A 20,891-nucleotide genomic window follows, 5' to 3' on the forward strand; every position below is an offset into this window, starting at 1 on the left:
ACCGCAAAAAAAAAAAAAAAAAAAAAAAAAATTCAGACTAGTTGAATTTCTCAACCCCAAATCCAAGATTCTAAACAAAACCATAAAAGTTAAGAGCATGGGCTTTGGAGTCAGACAGAAATGGGATGCAGTACTTCCTGCGACTATTTGTCATAAGCAAGGTACTTGACTTCTCTAAGTCTACAGTGTATACAAGATTGTTGAGAGGTTCGTTAACATGTGCATTAAAAGTACTTATCCTGAGCTTGGCATACAGTAATCGATAAACGCTATTAATATTGGCCTTAAAAAACAAAGTGATAACAGGGCTCTGCCATTAACTAGCTATGTTAATAGCTAAATAGCTATAAGTAAATAAATAAATCTTCCATTTATGCTAAATTAAATATCTCAGCAAAACTTATGTGATATAGCAGGAAAAGCATAGGTTTTATGGTCAGGCTTGGATTCAAATACTAGTTCTGCCTCTTTTTATGACCTCAATCAAGTCAAATAACTTCTCTGTGCCTCAGTTTCTTCATCTGTAAATCAGGAAAATGATAATTTCCTTGAAGAATGGCAGTTCAAAGACATGATTATATAAAAAGATCCTTGTACAATGCCTGGCACATACATGGCAGTGAGCATTGTATGTCCTGTTGCTACTGCAGAATCAACATGTTACAACATTATTCATCACCTTTCACACAAAACAGCTCTCTATTGTGGACTTTCTGGACTTCCCTATTTCTCTCAATAATCTAGTTACTCATTTTAATTCAAAATCTTGCCTCCACCCATCACAATTCCCTCCCTAATTTATGCTACTACATGCAGATGCATGTTACCTTTAATTTTTCCTTTTTCCAATCCAACCTATACAATATCAAATTAATTTTAGAATATTATTGCTCAGAATGTTTCAAAAATTCCCAATAACTTGAAGAATAAAGTTCAAACTTCTCATTGGGGCATTTAAGATCCTCTATTTTTATCAAAACAACTTCATGCTTCTCTATCTATCTACAGGTGCCACTACTCCTATCAAACTTGCCTAACTTGAACATATCACATGCTTTCCTACCTCCTCAATCTGTTTAAATTGTGCCCTGGGCTTAGAATGCTGTCTCTGTTCCTCTCAGCTTATCTTTATGGACCCTGTTAGAGGAAAAAAACAGCAGAGCCCCACAGTGATCCCTTCCTGTCTCAATTCTTGAAGCATGTATTCTTACCATATATCTGGCATTTGGCTACATTATAATGTGAGTTTTCACAGAGGTTCTGCTTCTTTAATTCAATCATAAGCCTTACAAATGGCAGAGACCATATCTTCTACCTCTATACAGAGTTTATAGCCCTAACACCTTGCAAATAAAGATGTTCCTGCTAATAAATTTTCACATACCAAACTTTTACATAAAGGCACAAAGCTACATTACAGAGCAAAAGCACATCAATTCTATTAGTTACTGCCAATTAGAGATTATGCACTATTATTTCAGTTTCTGCTATCTGTGATGATGTTAAATAGTCTCTTTGTTTGGTGCTTATTTTGACGTGTTTTAAACATTATAAATCCCATAACGTGTGATGAATGTAAAAGCAGGGAGACTATTTGGAAGTGCTGGTAAAACAAGGTATCCAAATTATAACTGAAATGAAAAGAGATGCCAAAAAATTAAAAAACAAGACCAAAATATTACTGTGCAAATAGGATAAACTGTTAACAATAGGAAGAGGTCCTAAGAATAAGAAGCATGTGTAACACGTGCAAAATTCTGGGCCTGTGCAACTGACCAATAAGAGAAAAAGTAAATGAAAAAACAGAAAAAATTTAAGTGTATAGCTAGGGAACAGCATTAATATTAGATTCCTATTAGCATGAGATTAATTCAGGAGATAGCTGGAAATAAACTTGAAGATATAAAACTTGGCAGGGTAAAAGTTCTAATGAAATTTAGGTGGCAGATTGGATGGAGCCATGGAACCCCCATGTCATTAGAGTGACAGAAAGCTGCCCAGGAAGAGCTCCCTAAGAAGCTTGTGGGAATCAACAAGGAGGAAGGTGACCTGTTTCAACAGACTTTCAAGGTAAAGTAACTGGTCAATTTTGGGGAAAAAAGCCTGTTAGATCAGCTAGAAAAACACCATGCCTGGCTTTAAAGCTTAAAAAGACTGAATGACTCTCTTATTTGGTAGAAACATACCTAGGAAGTGCAAGCTTAAACCTCTTTACCTGTGACATATTGAACTTACGAATAAAAAGACTTATAAAAACAGTCTTTTTTAAGCCTGACCTATTTAGATGCAAAGGAGCTCTTGTAGTACAAATACCTAAATGGAAATGCAGACAACCAAAATGAAAGCCAAATCATTCTACTACTGTATGACCTCTAATCCCTCTTTTTGTTTTTATATTGAGTACCATATGGGCTTAATTTCTAGCTTGTTAGAATCTAAAAAAAACCCCAACTCAGCTGTTATATAGCCTGTCTCTCAAAGAAAAGGGCATGCATGGACCTACAGTCTGAGATTACCACACTTAGCACTTCTATTATTTTTATATGACTTTGATACACACCAGCAAAACTAAACATATTTTTAAATGTTCTAGCCACATCACTGCTCCCTTTTCTAACCAGACTGAGATACCAGATGTTAGTGATTGTGGATGTTGGTTCAAAAAAGCCCCTAGGTGGGTATAACCGATACACGTTGACAACATTTGAAAACACTTGGCTTTAAAAATAAGATTGCAGGTATTAAAGGGGCAGCCATGTGTTTTTTTTCTTTTTGTTTTTTTCTTTTGTAAGGCTGTGGTAATGAGTATCCAAAGTTAGTGCAGTGTGTTGTTTCCTAATAAAATACACTGCCAGAAATGCAATGGGAAAAGACACATAAATAACATAATAATAATAATTCAGAGAAGACTCTACCTGATAGAAGACGAATCAGATGTTTCTGTATCAGGACCTGAGAACAGGTAATCCTTTGTGCAATGGCAAACTGCATTAATGCTTTTAGACCATTATGCTAGATTGTAAGAGAGGGGAAGATAAAAAGATAAGGGAAGATAAAAGACCTAAGTCATTCAATGTAAAAACCAATCCCAGTCTGCAAGAATTAGTGCAGACTTACTATATACTTTACATTCTTGCAAATTTAGTTACAATATTTTTAATACTTCTAAAAAGTTTTATGACTTCACCGAATTTTTTTAATAGATCTTCCCATGACAAAGAGGTATTAAAGATATAATCATCTCAATTCTCATTTAAGTACTCATTTTCCCCAGAGTCATTCTCTTAAATATCTGGCCTAAATTATTCTATTGAGGCCTGTGCAAACAAACGTATTTACAGAAATTCTAAAATGATGGCAGAAAATCACTGAATTCAGGGAACAGATCTTCTGCTTCCCAGATGGAAGGATGGGAACTATAGGGAAGCACATCGTGGACTCCAAGTCCCCTGTGTCAGCTATCAGATAATAAGAGAGAAATGGCTAGGAAGTAGGTGGTCTAGGGAATCCTGTTACCCAGTTTGTTTTCACAGGGCTACTGAGCACATTTCTTAAGCACTGTTTTTCAGGGTCCCCAATGTTATGAGGCTTGGGCCTGAGGCAGGAGTATAGTTATACAGAGTCAGGATCTGCCCATCAAGGAGTCATGGTTTAGTTTTATTCTTGAATTCAGTATGATGATTTATCTAGAGCTAAGCCAGCATTAATACTTAATATTACATGATGGTACAAAATTAGTAAGAAGGAAAAATGTAAGAGACACTAGGGTTCTGATTTGGAAATAAACAGAGAAGGGGATAAAAAGTAACCAAGTATCATCAGAAATCTTTCTGTGAATTACATTTAACCACTAAGATTGAGAAAACTCTCCAAAGTGTACAATGTTGGCCCTTCAGTCTCCTATGAGACTGAAGTAGCTTTTTTTTTTAACAGAATTCTGCTAACTTTTACAGAAAAAGGAATGAATAAAGATTTTTTTAAATGATAAATATACTGCGGACTCCCTAAAAAAGCATACCAAGAGTTACACGTACCCTGCTGGAATACACATACCTGTCTATTTTGAAGTGCTCCAAACAAAGGTTTTCCTTCATCTCCCAAGAGGTTTTCTCAAAGAGTAAGAAAAACGAAAATGATAAATTCTGAATACTGCTACAATTGTATACTTGGTTTCTATCAGATATTCTTTAACTAATCTTATTTTTGACCAGATGCTTTGCACTTTTCCCCTTCAAAATTTCATGTTTAAGTCTATGCCAAAATTTCCCCCCCACCCAATTTTTTAAAATATTTATTTATTTATTTATTTCGCTGCGCTGAGTCTTAGTTGCAGCACATGGGATCTTCGTTGCTACATGTGGGCTCTTTTAGTTGTGGCATGCGGCACCGGGTCAAACCCAGGCCCCCTGCATTGGAAGCACGGAGTCTTAACCACTGGACCACCAGGGAAGTCCCCCAAATTTCCAAACTTTTGAGTGAGAGAATACTACAAAGGCAAATGTAGATCATTCACAAATTGCTACTACAAATAATAAAGTCCCTGCAGCAATCAATAAAGAATACCTGGGGGCTTCCCTGGTGGCGCAGTGGTTGAGAGTCCGCCTGCCAATGCAGGGGGCACGGGTTCGTGCCCTGGTCTGGGAAGATCCTACATGCTGCGGAGCGGCTGGGCCCGTGAGCCATGGCCGCTGAGCCTGCACGTCCGGAGCCTGTGCTCCGCAACGAGAGAGGCCGCAACAGTGAGAGGCCCGTGTACTGCAAAAAAAAAAAAAAAAAAAAAAAAAAAAAAAAAGAATACCTGGGAAAAACAAAGCATTCTGGTTCATTTATCCTCCTTTAAAAAAAAAAAATTCCTATGCAAAAAAAATTTTTTTCTTTAATTGAAGTATAGTTGACTTACAATATTATATTAAGTTCAGGTATATAGTAATTTGATATTTTTACACATTACACTCCATACAAAGTTATTATAAAATACTGACTATATTCCTGTGCTTTGTATTACTTCCTTGTAACATTTATTTTGTACCTAGTAGTTTGTACCTCTTAATCTCCTTCACCTATTTTGCCCCTACTCCTACCCCTCTCCCCTCTGGTAACCACTAGTTTGTCCTTTGTATCTGTGAGTCTGTTTGCTATATTTGTTCATTTGTTTTATATTTTAGATAGCACATATAAATAAAAACATACAGTATTTGTCCTTCTCTGCAAAAAATTTTTAAATAAGTAATTTTTTTAATATAATAACACCTATTTTGTTAAAAAATAATACATAAGACAGACGTAAGTAACGTTATTGCTCTTTTAGGTACTATTAAAAAACAATTAGATTTATAGGATAAAAAGATGAAACTGAAAATACCAAAAAAGCATGGGTTCAGAAATATATTTTGCCTTGTTGGCTAGGGTATTTATTACTAAATTACTCTTATTTTCACTGATCCTTGGTAGCAAACACATCTGTGAGAGTGGAAGGCTTATTTCCTATTCTCTTTTTGCATTTTTTTATCATGTATTTTCTCTTATTCTAGCTTTGAAGAAAGCAGAAAAAATAGAAAACCAGAACTGGCTAAAAATGGACAAAATTTTGGCTAATCTAGACACCATTAAACACAAAATGCGATAGTTAAAAGGTCAGTATGAACTAAATCAAGTATCACCATGTTTAATTCTAAATGTAACCTCAATTTGCTGGTAGTTTTTTTTACCATTAGATACCAGATGTTTAACTGAATATTATATATTGTGTTACAAAAGTCACTTGAGCAAGTATAAAACCTATTAATATATCTTTTCAGTTCAGTACTGATTTTATATTTGTAAATTTTATATTAAAATGAATGTCACATGATTTATATATACATTTTTAAAATTTGGAGGATGTGTGGATCATATAACCACCCTATTGGTTTTGAAACAATTCCTGAACTGACATTTTATGGACTTTGGAATTAGTCATTAAGCAAAACTTTGTTATTTCCTGGGTATTGCTTGGGAAGAAGTTTTGTTAAATAATCTGAGCGAGGAAGTACTAAATTCTTCAGAGATTAGTGCCTTTATCTCAGAAGGGCCCCCTCCTGTTATGCGGCATAAGATATCTTATTCACAAAGTGATCGATTGACAATATTTGTCCTCTTCTTCCATTCTCTTTGTCAGACCCTCTGTTTTGATTCCTCAACTATTTTTCATAACTGTGCCAACACATCCTGTATATGTCTCTCCACACCCACAGGGAGTGAGAAAAGTTAGCTGTTTATGTACTAGGAATAAAGTACAGCATTATATCCACTGCATGGAAAAAGCCCTAGAGTGAAAACTATATAACACTCTATTAATCAAATAGATTCAAATTACTATGTTACAGAAACACACATGAAGACTCAGTCCTATTCTCCAATGAATTTCTCATCTACTCTATAAAAAAACTGTCACTTTTTAAAATGTTCAATGCCTAAATATAAATTTCCAATTCCTAATGCTTGTGTTCCCAAAATAGTAAAGTGTAAAAGTACCTTCATTGGAAATCTGAAGATATTTAGTAGATTATGACTCCAAAAGAATGCTTTACATTTCATATCATATTGTTCAGATTCTATTTAAACCTCATCTTTTCCTTTTCTCATTTTATTTAATCATAGTAAATATAAACCTGTGTATTTATTTTTTACCCACAATTTAAGTCTGACAGGTTTGGAAATAACTTCTAAAATCCGTTCACAGAGACTGATGCTGATGTCCAGGAACGCTCTGTGAAAGAAGTGGCTTTGGACTTCCCTGGTGGCGCAGTAGTTAAGAATCTGCCTGCCAGTGCAGGGGACATGGGTTTGAGCCCTGGTAGATCCTACATGCTGCAGAGCAACTAAGCCCGTGCACCACAACTACTGAGCCTGCGCTCTAGAGCCCACGAGCCACAACTACTGAAGCCCGCACGCCTAGAGCCCGTGCTCCACAAGAGAAGCCACTGCAATGAGAAGCCCGTGCACCGCAACGAAGAGTAGCACCCTCTCTCTGCAACTAGAGAAAGGCCTGTGTGCAGCAACGAAGACCCAACGCAGCCAAAAATAAAATATAAATAAATAAATTTATTAAAAAAAAAGAAGTGGCTTCATGTTAGTTACTTCAAATCATGAAATAGTGTCTTATTACAAAACTATATTTAAATGAAGAAAATGTGGTAGAACCATTAAAAACAACTACCAGAAAAACTGGAAAATGAGTCTGAAACTGGCTTGGATAAAGATGACATGAAAGAATTACAGTTCTTAACTCTTTTTCATGTAGTACTCTATCTTGTGACTGTCATGGGCAAATATACTAATTTAAAAATCTAAGCAATTCTTCACTGCTTCACTACCCGTCTTTAATGAGATATATAACACTGTGTAAGTTTAAGGTGTACAACAGGGGTCCCCAACCCCCAGGTTGCGGACCGATATCGGTCAGTGGCCTGGTAGGAACCGGGCTGCACAGCAGGAGGTGAGCAGCGAGTGAGCGAAGCTTCATCTGCTGCTCCCCATCACCTGCATTACCACCTGAACCACTCCCCCACGCCCAGGCCACCAGTCCGCAGAAGAACTGTCTTCCATGAAACTGGTCCCTGGTGCCAAAAAGGTTGGGGACCGCTGGTGCACAACATGTTGATTTGATAGCTAGAAGCTTTCAACATGGCAGAGAACTTGACAGTGGGCTTCCCTTCAGACTTGGTAGGTTTCTTGCTGCTAATCTGTCTCTCCTGACCCCCTCAGTCTTCCTTTCTCTTTCCTGGTAATTTTTTAGATGACTTTAGTTTACCTTTCTTTTTATCTCAAAGTGTAAAAGAAATAAAAATACTGGACATTTCTGGGTTGATTCTTCTTCCTTTGTTTTTCTCTGATCTTCCAGTGTTGTAACTCTGCCACCTTTCTAATATAGCTTGCTTCATGCTGTCCCTTTCAAGTATTTTTAGTTTATATGCTCATTTTTGTAGTTAAGAGATTAATACAAAATATTCTAAGGCTAAATGGCATCATGTCACCTAATCTACTGATATACTAAGAGTCCTTAAACAAGTCAAAGTATTCCAGGCCATCAGGGAAAAAAAGGAATTTTGGTCAATCAATGTTAATTCTGTTTCTATAAAGCTCCAAACTAGTTCTCTTATAGGCTTTACCAATTGCCTGGATAGTGAAAGCACATGTGCTCCAGGTCATCATGGGGATTCGAGGATCCGTTTCATCAGGAGGCACTTTCAATCCAATTCTATAAATTGTTGTGGCAAAGAGAAGGACCATTTCCTTGATGCTATTAGAATATTTTATCCTAAAAATAAAACAAGAAAAATTTATATTGATATGATGGTCTAGTAAAAGGGGCTACCTATTGAGAAGTCCAATTAAGTACCAAAGTAAGAATTTAACTCCTTTTGACAAAGTAAACTACCCTTTGTCAAATTAGAGATAAGAGCTGCTGAAGAAGATTTATTCCTTAAGAAAAAATGGGAAAAGCAGAACTGTAACTCCTACAGGTAGAAAAATGTCTCCGACAAAATGGTAATGACCCAGATAATTTCTTATAAAAGATGCAGTAAATGTTCACAGCAGAAAGGGTCCAGGTCCAAATTAAGGAACAGACTGGAGAGAGGATTAAAACTCAGAGGAGGGCTTCCCTGGTGACGCAGTGGTTGAGAGTCCGCCTGCCGATGCAGCGGACGCGGGTTCGTGTCCCGGTCCGGGAAGATCCCACATGCCGTGGAGAATCTGAGCTTGCGCGTCCGGAACCTGTGCTCCGCAGCGGGAGAGGCCGCAACGGTGAGAGGCCCGCGTACCGCAAAAAAAAAAACAAAAAAACTCAGAGGAAACAGATCTGACATAAGTTTTAGTGTATGGATAAGGGACCAAGAAGTACTTCTGCGCTGATAGGGGTGTGTGTATGTCTGTGTGTGTATATTATAATATATGTACTAGCAATGATTATTTCTGGTTTCCTGAACTTCTATTTGTTGCAAGTAACAAATATTTTCAGTAGCAATGGGATACATAATGTAAACAAGGATCACAACTAGAAAAATGTACCTCAGATGATATTCATTAACAAGTAATATCTGATTTGGATATATTATATTTTTCAAAGTGCCTTCACATAAATATCTTTCCATTAACGTTATGAGGTAAGTTAGAAGACCACTGTCTCAATCTTACAAACAAGAAAATGAATTGTGGTAGGGTTGGAGTGACCTGAGACTTTTCAGAAGTCACAGAGCAAGTCAGATGTGATTTTAACTTAAGTCTCTTAAATTCTGTTCTTGTTGTAGGTTGGACTATATAAAAATAGTATTTTTGTTGGTCAAAAACAGTTAATTATAGGCATGGTTCACCCTAATACATATTAAATACATATTACTCTAATATCTCAAACCACTTAATTTCATTAGTACAAATAAAACTCTAGGGAGAAAGCAACAAGATAAAAATGGGATAAAGAAAACAATTTTACAAATAAAGCAAGAAGGAAGGAAAGAACTGTTCTTCACTCTTATTTTCACAACCACTTACAAACTTCTCTTGTTTAGATACTTACGAAGACTGAACTCCAAAACTCAGAATAGAATGGAACTCAAAAGTGGAATCACCCATTCCTTGATCAAACAAGACTGGAATTGTTGGCTTTTCTCCTTACAAATTAAAAGGAAAAAGAAAGAAAAATCACAGGAGTTTAGCCTGACACACACTTTTCTAGCTTTTGTAAATTATATATGATCATTTTAGAAAACTTAGAAAATGTTAATAAGCAATAAATAATCATTCACAATTTCTCCACCTAGATAACCAGATGGCATTAGGGTGATATTCTTCTGTTCTCCATATAAATGTTACACGTGTAGATTTTTTTTAAAAAGGACAACATCTCTAGTACTGTTCTGTATCTTGTTTTTTCACTAACAGATCATAAATGTCTTCCACATCAGTAACTGACCCTCTATATTTCTATTTTTAACAAATGCATAGTATTCTATTAGTAAGGCAGCATGTGTTAGTGAATAAGAACAAGGATCTGGAGCCAAGCTGCCTGGGTATGAATCCTAGCTCTGCCAGTGACTGTTACTAAGACCTTGGGTAAATACTAAACCTCTTTGTGGCTCCATTTCCTTATCAAATTAGAATTGTTATTCCCGTATGTGAAATGACTTGTTTTCTTCTGGTGGCTCTTGAGATTCTTTTCTTCATCTCTGGTTTTCAGCAGTTTGGGTATGATCTATCTAGGTATGCTTTTAAGTTTGAAGTTCACTGAGCTTCTTAAACCTATAAATTTAAGTCTTTCTCTAAGTTTGGAAAGTTTCCAGCTATTATTTCCTCACTATTTTTTCTGTACCATCCTTTTTCTTTTCAGGACTTCAATGACACAAATGTTGGGCTAAAGGGAAGAAAAAAATGTTCCATATGTCCCTAAGGATACTGCATCGCTTTTCTGCATCACTTTTCTGTCCATTCTTCATTGTGTAATTTCCCCTGATCTAATTTCAAATTCACTGACTCTTATCTCACCGTCTCCATTCTACTACTGAGCCCATTCAGTTAAAATTGTATTCTTTTTTTCTAAAAGATTTAATTAATTAATTTTTGGGCTGCGCTGCGTCTTCGTTGCTGTGCGCGGGCTTTCTCTAGTTGTTGCGAGCGGGGGTTACCCTTCATTCTGGTGCGAGGGCTTCTCATTAAGGTGGCTTCTCTTGTTGGGGAGCACAGGCTCTAGGCGCGCAGGCTTCAGTAGTTGCAGCACACGGGCTCAGGAGTTGTGGCGTGCTGGCTTCAGTAGCTGTGGCTCATGGGCTCTAGGCGCGCAGGCTTCAGTAGTTGTGGTGCACGGGCTTAGTTGCTCTGTAGCATGTGGGATCTTCCCAGACCAGGGCTCGAACCCATGTCCCCTGCATTGGCAGGCGGATTCTTAACCACTGCACCACCAGGGAAGCCCCCATTCAGTTAATTTTTTAATTCATATAGTATTTTTTCAATTTTGTTATCTCCATTTGGTTCTTTTTTTATAGTTTCTATTTTTTCCTGATGAGAACTCCTATTTTTCCATTCACTTCACGAGTGTTCACCTTTATTTCATGTTTCATGACTATAAAGCTGCTTTATACTTTTTGTCTGAAAAGTTCAACACTAAAACATCTCAGGATTGGCAGTTGGTTGACTGTTTTTTTCCTTGAGAGTTGGTCAGATTCTCCTGGTTCTCTGTAGCTTCAGTAATTCTGGATTGTGTCTTGGATACTTTGAATATTACATTGTGAATATATTGAACATTACTGGTCCGCATTAACATTCTCTGGAAAAATGTACCTTTTTTGTTGTTGTTCTAGTAGGCAATCAACCCAACCCAAATCAGGTTCAACAAGTTCTGTCTCACTCCCTGTAAGTGGTGGTTCCAATGTTAGTTTTCAGAGCCTTTGCTATGCTGTTTGGGTCTGCCAGTACATGTACTACTCAGGGCTTAGTCTGGAACTTGAGTGGTGGTTTAATGCAGCTTCAGTCTCAAAGCTGTTGCTATGCTTCTTTGGGCCTGTTCCACACAAGTGCAGCTTGGAGCTGAGCTCAGGACTTGTGTTTGTCTCAAAAGTAGGAGATTCCCTTCTACAACTCTCTCCTCTCTGGGATTCCCCCTGTACTCTCTAGCTCCAAGGGGCCCTTCTTCCCAGTTCCTCTGGTCAAAATGACCAATTTCTCTCAGTTTTAGTCCCCTGTGCTGACTGGGGCTAACCTTGCGGTGAAGCTGTGAGGCAAAGAAAAAAATAATGAGGATTCACCCAGAATTTTTTGGAATATAGTGGTCCCATTTCTCCCAGATCTTTTGACAAGTAAGACTGGTTTTCTCTTGGGATTTTAGATATTTATGTGGCCACCATGGCAGTGCAGTTCCATGACTGAAGCTGGCCTTGGGAAAGAGCCAAAAGAGAGGGAAAAAAACACAACAAGTGGCATGGACATATATACACTACCAAATGTAAAACTGATAGCTAGTGGGAAGCAGCTGCATAGCACAGGGAGATCAGCTCGGTGCTTTGTGACCACCTAGAGGGGTGGGATTGGGGGGGTGGGATAGGGAGGGTGGGAGGGAGGGAGATGCAAGAGGGAAGAGATATGGGGATATATATGTATGTATAACTGATTCACTTTGTTATAAAGCAGAAGCACACCATTGTAAAGCAATTATACTCCAATAAAGACGCGGAAAAAAAAAAAAGAATTCCCTTTACACTCTCCAGCTCTGAGGGGCTTCTTTTCCAGTCCTCTAGCCAGAAAGATGGCATCTCTCCTGGATTTTTTACTGTTCATGTCCACTGCATAGTTCTGTGACTCAGGCTACCCCAGGGTCAAAACCGGGAAATAAAGGAGGAACAAAAAAACCCCAGGAAACTCACTGCCTGTACTAAACATTCCTCAGATTTTTACTTCCACCCCAATCTGCCTGCCATTGTTTACTTCTCTGAGCCTTTAGGTAGTCTTATCTCTCAACTGTGAAGAATATATAAATGGGGTAATAATTTCCAAATGTTTGTTGTTATTAATATTAATTACAACATATTAACAGTATTAATAATAGTTAACACTTATATAGTATTTACTATGTACCATGCACTGTTCTACTTTATGTAGGATAACTCAATCCTTCAATCAATGAGATAGGTACTATTATCATTCCCACTTTGCAAATAAGAAAGCTGAGGCACAGAGAGGTTAAGTAACTTGTCCAAGATCACACAGATAGTAAGTGATAGATCTAAGACTTAAATCCAAGCATTGTGACTCCAGATTAATTACTGTCCATACTGCCTCATAGTATGAAAAATTATTAAATTGAGTAAAGTGATTTAAGCCAAACTTAGCCTTGGTCTAAAAAAACCTATTTCCTAATATTTAACAAATCTGTATGTACAAACCATATTTTAGAGCAATAAGTACTTTCAAAAAAATAAAGACTCTGACACTTGAATCTCATACAGCTAAATATAAAATAATTTTAAGCAAACCTTTAGCATGTTTCATATTATAACCTGTTATTCTGGCCAGAACAGTCTGTATCCATCGTGCCAGGGTCAAAAGTTGAGCAAGAGCTTCTGTATTCTCACTGAAAAATGATATTTAAAAATTATTAAAGCCATTGGCACAAAGTCAAACTGAAAAGCTGAATTTGTAGGGTCTTTCCATGGATAAACGGCTGTATGAAAAAGTCAAACTCCTCCAGATTAGCTTCCTAGGTCATAGAAACACTGGTGCCTAAAAATGTAGTTTTGGGAGGGAAGAAAAATTTTAAAGTACAAAGAACAAGATACCACCCATACACCCATCACCTGGAAGTAATAAATGTCAGTAAATGAAATCACCATTCTAGCTGCTCAAGTCAAAAACTAGGTATCACCACTGATATATCTGATTCCTTCACACACCACGTTCTAATCTATCAGCTAGTCTTGCAGGTTTCATCTTCTAAATGTATTCCAAGTTGATCACTTCTTTCTATCTCCATCATTACTACCCTAATCCAAGTTACACTATCCATCACCTGGACTACTTCAATAGACTGTTCTTCCTGCTTCCACAGCAGTGCTTCTTTATTATCTATACATTCATCACACAACCGCCAGCAAGATCTTTTAAAAATGTAAATCAGATTGTATCACTTCCCTATCCAAAACATTCCAATGGTTTTCCATCACACATAAAATACAGTTCTAACTTCAAATCTTAGCTCATAAGCCCTTTTAGGATCTGGTTCCTTGCTTGCTCCATTCCAAGCGTACTGCCTTCTTCCTGTGCCTTGAACCTGCTGCCTTCTTGCTTCACCTTCAACACGCTGATGTGCTCCTACTTCAGGGTCTTTGCTCTTGATATTGCCTGTTCTTAGAATTCTCTTCTCTCAGAGAGTAGCACTGCTTGTCCTTCACTTTATTCAGGTCTCTATCCAAACGTCACCATCTCGGAGAGGAGCTCCCTGCCGACTCAATCTGTAGAGAACCTCATGCACTGGTCTGTCTCTAGCCCTTTATGCTGCCAATTTAGTTTTTCTCTGTATTTCTCACTACTCAATACTCTGTATTTTTATGTTTACCATTGGTCTCTCCTCTCTGTAATATAAATTCCGTAAGGGCAGGGGTTTGACCCAAACTGCTATTAACAACCAAGGGGGACCAGAAACAGTGCTATTAAAAAGGACTATAAAGTAGAGATTTGCTTACTGAAAGGACAGCTTTAAGTGAAGTTAAAATATACAATGAACTGTGCCAAAATTCACATCTCTGGGCACAAATTTGATCTAAGAATTTTTTCAGTTCTCAGAAATGAAAGTGTACTCTGATTTGTTATGACCAATTTTCTTTAAAAATGCTAGCTTATTATTAGTTTTGATAAAGTTTTTTATATGCTCTTAACTTTAGTATCTTAGGTTATACTCATGTTGATTTTCTAACAAAAGAGGCAAATATATTCCAACTATACAGGTAAGTTCAAATGCCTAATAAAAATGTTATGTATAATTATGTATTTCAGATCCTAAGTAACAAAATTGTTACTACAGACTAAAAGTGTCACAGGGTTTGAAGAGACCTAGTTGTAAGGATCAGTCTAACTTTAGAAAGGACTTCCCTGAAGCATCCTATTCTTAAAGATATCAAGGAGGACTTCCCTGATGGCATAGTGGTTAAGAATCCACCTGCCAATGCAGGCGACACGGTCTGAGCCCTGGTCTGGGAAGATCCCACATGCTGCAGAGCAACTGAGCCTGTGAGCCACAACTACTGAGCCCGCGCTCTAGAGCCCGTAAGCCACAACTACTGAGCCCACGCATTGCAACTACTGAAGCCTGCGTGCCTAGAGCCCGTGCCTGGCAACAAGAGAAGCTACCACAAAGAGAAGCCTGCACACCACAATGAAGAGTAAGTAGCCCCCGTTCACCACAACTAGAGAAAGCCCATGTGCAGCAACGAAGACCCAACACAGCCAAAAAATAAATAAAACTAAAATAAATAAATAAATAAAAGATAAATCTTTGTGATGTCACCTTCTTCCTAAAAGATGACATTCTATGTCCCAATACACTAAATAGAAAACAATTCAAAATTATGTTTTCTAATGACATGGAATAGGAGAGACAGAGCAACTACTTACTGACTCTGATTGCCAAACCTATCACCTTTGAACTCTTATGCTGTGAAAACAAGTTAAAAGTGTTTTATCAATAAAATCATTTTCTTTAGAAAAACTTAGGTCTATCACTACAAAGTCACTGAGTTAAAAAAAACTGAAATAATAATAATAATAAATAGTACTGTTATCATCATGTAGAATAGTGAGAATACAGAAATATACAATTACATGTTCTAGTTGTCATAAAAAAACTAATAAATCTGCTATTAAATTCTATTCACAGATGGTCAGAATATAAAAGTTTAAAAATTTATTCTAAACACTAAAAAACTATCCATAGATGAACCTATCGTGTTTATTTACCTTTATAGTTAACCTTTTGTCCATGTCTCTACAACTACAGCATTTGGATCTTCAGAAAAATAGAATAGAAATAATAATACAAAGACCTGCAGAGCAACCAAACTCCTAATAGCAACTCTAATGCTGGCAAAGGACTATAAGAAAGGAATGGATCTTCTTTGCAACTTTCTTCCTTCTGTGAGTGCTAAGATGGAGATCAAAGTTCTATTACTTTAATGGCTGTTGGAAGACAGATACAAAACATGTAGACTTGAGTAAATGAATGTTCCAGTTCCTTTAGAAACCAAAAATTGGGGCTTTTATCATATTTTTAAAGTTGAATACAAGTTATAAAATGAAAAAGTATTAATTAAATAGCAAAAAAGGAATTAGCAATCTAATTAAAACAGTCACAACAAAAGGATTAAAGACAACTTAAAAAAAATTAACCAAAACATAAATTAAAATATACCTGCTTATCCTTTGAGGTTGCAAAGGAATAATGGGGATCACAGTATTGCACAGAGACTTGCAAAGAGGGCAAAGATATTCTCCACTCTCTAAGTCAAAAAGGTCAACATGAATGCGTTGCTGAGAGCTCAGCTGTACAGCTTCAAAATACCTGCAAAATTCCAAGACATAGGTCCATTCAAAACTACACATGTATCTTTGCTCTAATTCAACTGAAAAAAATCTGGAATTTTTGCCTCAATAAACATCTTTAGAATCTACATGCAAAAATACACGAATTATAATTATAGAAGAAATAGGACGCCCATTCTTTTGGGGACAAACTGGAGGACACATCAGGGCAGAAACAAATTTAAAGTAGTTTTACTGAATTATAACTTGTCTCCTGCCTCAACAGCATGGAGATACAATACAGATACTACCTCCCTCAGTTTCCAATGACCAACTGAAGTAGTAAGGGCTATTACAGGAAAATTATGTATTTTAATCTGATGCCAAAAAGGTAAACCCTACACAAAATATTTCGCAGGAATTATATTTCTGAACTTTTATCTCTTCCAGATATACAACTAGAACTTCATGTCCCCTATTCTACCTCAAAGGTACTTTTCCTTCTATGTTTTGAGGGGAATGAGATTTTTATAAAGATTATTACTTCTTTTATACAAATACTGATCAAAAGAGACTAATTAGTTTGTGCAAAGCAAGTACAGTGAAAATTTTAAGTTGATAACTTTACACACCAATTTCTAAGGGTGATACTATAATGAGTATCATGCAAACAAAATCAGTAATTAAAACTGCTTCAATTATTCAAATAAGAAAAAAAGAAGACACGAGAAAACATGCCTTTTTGTGGCCTTTAGAGAACTTCAATATTCCTAGCTTCTTTCAAGAACATGTCAGAAGGACAACTTACTTCTGCCAGCACACTGCATGCATTACATGACCACAGCTTCCTGTGTAAGTTCCATATGCCAAGTCCGAATCCATGAAAAGTGGGTCCACGGTTTCTGATACAGAAAGACAAAAACATGAGGTATGTATTCATCTGCCCCACAATCATAAAAAGAAACCAAACAAAAAAAGAGGTTATCAGGTCTAAAATTCTAATCATAAACTTTCTTAGGAATGTCCAATAAAAGTGTCACAATATCATGGCAGTAGTATATATATTCTTAAGAGTAAGTAAAAAGAGGAAAATATAAAGCTAGACTTCCAGGTGTGATTAGTATGGATTAATGACAACTTCTATTCTTTTTTTTTTTTTTTGCGGTACGCAGGCCTCTCACTGTTGTGGCCTCTCACGTTGCGGAGCACAGGCTCCGGATGCGCAGGCTCAGCGGCCATGGCTCACAGGCCCAGCCGCTCCGCGGCATGTGGGATCTTCCCGGACCGGGGCACGAACCCGTGTCCCCTGCATCGGCAGGTGGACTCTCAACCACTGCGCCACCAGGGAAGCCCACAACTTCTATTCTTGATGTATTAACATTAGGCTTTAAGTTGCATTATCTTGGTTGTTGAAGCAATTTTCTATGATTCAAGCACAGTTTACTTTTGTATTTTAAAAGTGATTTGACTCGGTAACTTTAAGGGATATTTAGAGGCAATATAATCTACTGGCTAAGAGCACAGACTATGGGGTTCAAAACCTGATTTCACCATTTATAATTTGTGGCTTCTGACAAGTTAGTTAATTTCTCTGTGCCTCAGTTTCTTCATCTGTAAATTGAGCCAATACTGGTACCTAAATCACAGGGCTGTTATGAAGATTAAGTGAGTAAATACACATAAAGCACTTAACCAGTGCCTGGCACATGGTGAGTATTCATTAGATGTTAACCTTTTTTATCATTATTATTATTCCAAGGGTATTTAAAAAATAAAGCAGCTAACTCCTGATGTGATATAAGAATTACAACATATTATGTAATAAGTACTCCAGCCAAGAAAATGTTTAACAAGAACCTAACCACATGGCAACAACCAGACAAATCCACAATGTAAGACACTGTACAGGAAAACTGGCCTGCATTCTTCAAAAAACTTATGATGAAAAAAAAAAAGGCAAGTGACTATTCTAGATTAAAACAGACATAAAATAAGCAACATAGGAAACATGTCTGAATCCTAAATGGAAAAAAAAGTCTAGCTAAAAAAAGACATTTTGAGGGTAGTTGGGGAAATTCAAATATGGATTTTATATTAGATGATATTACTGAATTAGTAATTTTCTTAAATGTTATACTGGTATGCTAGATATATAATAGATTATCTTTAGTTTTAGAAAATGCATGTGGAAATATTTAGGGAATATTTAGGGAAATGTCATGAATTCCTACTTGCAAATGGTTCAGCAAAAAGAAATGGAGATAGATAGAAAGAGACAGAATGAGCAACGTGGCCATGTGTTAACCAAAATTTTAAAAAACAGACAAAGGAGCCAAAATGGCATGTAAAAATCTAGCGTCCATTTTATAAATGGGTAAAATGTGATCTGACCAAATAAGGCTAAATACAATCTCACTCCCAAACTTCTTTCAGATAGTATTTTTTCTAATTACACAAGTATGAAAAGAAAGGCTCAAAAAGACATTTATTAAACAATACATACCCCCTGAGAGTTCTATGGGTTTTCCCCTGTGCTGGGTTAAGGCGGTGGATTTCTGGACACAGGCCGATAATACCATGGCATTATTTTCTAGTTTCACCTCTTGTTCTTCTTGGCAGAGGATGCATGTCAGCACCTCCTTTTCAGTAACAGACGGACCCCGTTTAGGACCCAAAGCAATTTTACAGTAGTCACTGACTGCTGGGGTGCTAGCAAGAGAAACGACCAGAAATGAGGACACATGTTTTGGTCACTTGTCTTTATATTTTGGTAGATTTTAAGTAACTTTAGGGCAAGAACTTTAAGAATAAAAAAAATAAAATAAAAATTATATTTAGCAATATTAGCTTAAAATCTTCCCCCTTGATTTTTCTGACTTTTATCAGTTAATTTGCTTACTAGAAAATACATTCTGTGTTGATAAGTGCAAAAAGAGAAAAAGCAGATCACAAAGTAGAATGCATATTATAATTATAGTTAACTTACTGTACCAAGAAGCTGTGAATCTGTTTTTTCTGATTATAAAAGTAATACATACTTATTAAGAAATTTTGGAAAGTCTAGAAAAATATAAAGAAGAAAATAAAAAGCATCATACTCTCACAACCTAGAAATAACGACTTGTACATGTCCTTCCAGTCTGCTTTCTATTTATAACATTTTTTACATAATTAAGATCACATTACATATACGGTTTGTGTCCTGCTTTATTCACTTATATCTTAGCTGTTTTCTCATGTCATGAAATTTGCTTCAGAAACATTATTTTTAAATGGCTGCACAGTACTCTCACTAGATGTGCCATAATGGTTTTATCCATTCCCTCTTATTAGGCATTGAAGTTTCTGTTCTACTTTGGTAGCTATTAAAATTTAAAATATACATCTTAGTGACTTAGCAATTCATAAGATGTATTCAATGTGTACAATAATAAATAAGAGTAAATACTTACAAAGCACTAATTGTAATGTGAGGCACTGTTTCAAATACTTTGTTACCTCATTTAATCCTTCCAACAATCCTATAAGGCAGGTACTATTATTATCTCTATTTTTCAGATGAAGAATCTGAGGCCTAGAGATGGTAAGAGACTTATCTAATGATTCATCTAGGAAGTAACCGGGCCAGGATTTAACCCAGATGATCTGACTTCACAGGCCATGCCGTGTAATACTGCCTCGCTATCCATGCAAGAAGCTCCCTGAGATATCATATATCATCCAACAAACTGGAAATAACTTAAATGGTTATCATCAGTATACATGAAATTACATAATACAGAATAGTATGAAGTTTTTAAAAGGTGGGTCTCAGCTAGGTGTGGTACTTACTACTTTTTAGGAGGGGTTCAGCAACATGTGAGTAAAGTTAACTTTTTGGTTATCATAAGGACTAGGGGGCACTACTGCACTTCAGTGGATAAAGGGCCAGAAATGCTAAATGCCCTGCAATTCATTAGGCATAAGAACTGCTGTCCAAATGCCAAGAATGAGGAATGCTAAGCTTGTTTTTTTTATTATTTTATTAATTAATTTATTTATTTGGCCACCCTGGGTCTTAGTTGCGGCATCCGGGCTCTTAGTCGCAGCATGCAGGATCTAGTTCCCTGACCAGGGATTGAACCCAGGCCCCCTCATTGTGAGCACGTTGTCTTAACCACCGGACCGCCAGGGAAGTCCCTGAGCTTGTTTTGTATGTAAGAATATACATATACAGATTTCCAAGACATAATATTAAATGAAAATGGGAAACTGAAGAATGATACATGCATAATAACATTTATGCAAATAAAACAAAAGGCTGAATGACACTATATAATTTCTATGGTTACATATATTTGTATCTAATAGCACAGTAAAAATTCTTATAAGATATACATAAAACTTATAACCAGAGTATCTCTGAGGAAGGGCAGAAAGGGGTGCAGGATTTGGGCCAGTACTCAAATGGAACTTTAGCTTTATCTCTAACATTTGATTTTTAAAAGGAAAATGTGTTAATATAACTGTAATTAAAATTTTAAATGTAAATGTAATTTGTAAATGTAAATTTGTAAATGTAATGTAAATGAAAAATGTAATTACATTTAAAACATGTAAGAGAATATATTTGTGACTTTGGGATAGGAAAAGCCTTCTTAAGCAAGATACAAAAAGTTAAAACTCGAAAAGACTGACAAATCTGTCTTTATCAACACTGAAAACTTTGCTATGGCTAAAATTTCATAATTAATGTTAAATAAACAGGAACAACATATGAGAAACATGAAACAAACTTTAATATCCATAATTTTAAAGGACTTCTAGAAATCAGTAAGATAAAAGTAAAGTATCCAATAGACATGGGCAAAGGA

General features: G+C 36.4%; 1 protein-coding gene across 7 annotated transcripts in view; it reads right to left on the reverse strand.

The window, feature by feature from the left end:
- Positions 1 to 20,891, reverse strand: part of UBR1 (ubiquitin protein ligase E3 component n-recognin 1) — a 166,798-nt gene that overhangs the window by 26,770 nt on the left and 119,137 nt on the right. For all 7 annotated transcript variants that reach the window (XM_073800837.1, XM_019935371.3, XM_019935370.3 and 4 more), the window contains 8 exons: positions 18,542 to 18,747; positions 16,847 to 16,940; positions 15,929 to 16,078; positions 13,002 to 13,099; positions 9,557 to 9,650; positions 8,151 to 8,299; positions 4,054 to 4,109; positions 2,916 to 3,012 (listed from right to left, as the gene is read on the reverse strand). In XM_073800837.1, coding sequence (XP_073656938.1) covers positions 2,916 to 3,012; positions 4,054 to 4,109; positions 8,151 to 8,299; positions 9,557 to 9,650; positions 13,002 to 13,099; positions 15,929 to 16,078; positions 16,847 to 16,940; positions 18,542 to 18,747 — 944 coding nt within the window. The remainder of the gene's footprint in view (positions 1 to 2,915; positions 3,013 to 4,053; positions 4,110 to 8,150; positions 8,300 to 9,556; positions 9,651 to 13,001; positions 13,100 to 15,928; positions 16,079 to 16,846; positions 16,941 to 18,541; positions 18,748 to 20,891) is intronic.

Source organism: Tursiops truncatus, chromosome 2 (genome assembly GCF_011762595.2).
Source record: "Tursiops truncatus isolate mTurTru1 chromosome 2, mTurTru1.mat.Y, whole genome shotgun sequence".
Lineage (NCBI taxonomy): Eukaryota > Metazoa > Chordata > Mammalia > Artiodactyla > Delphinidae > Tursiops > Tursiops truncatus.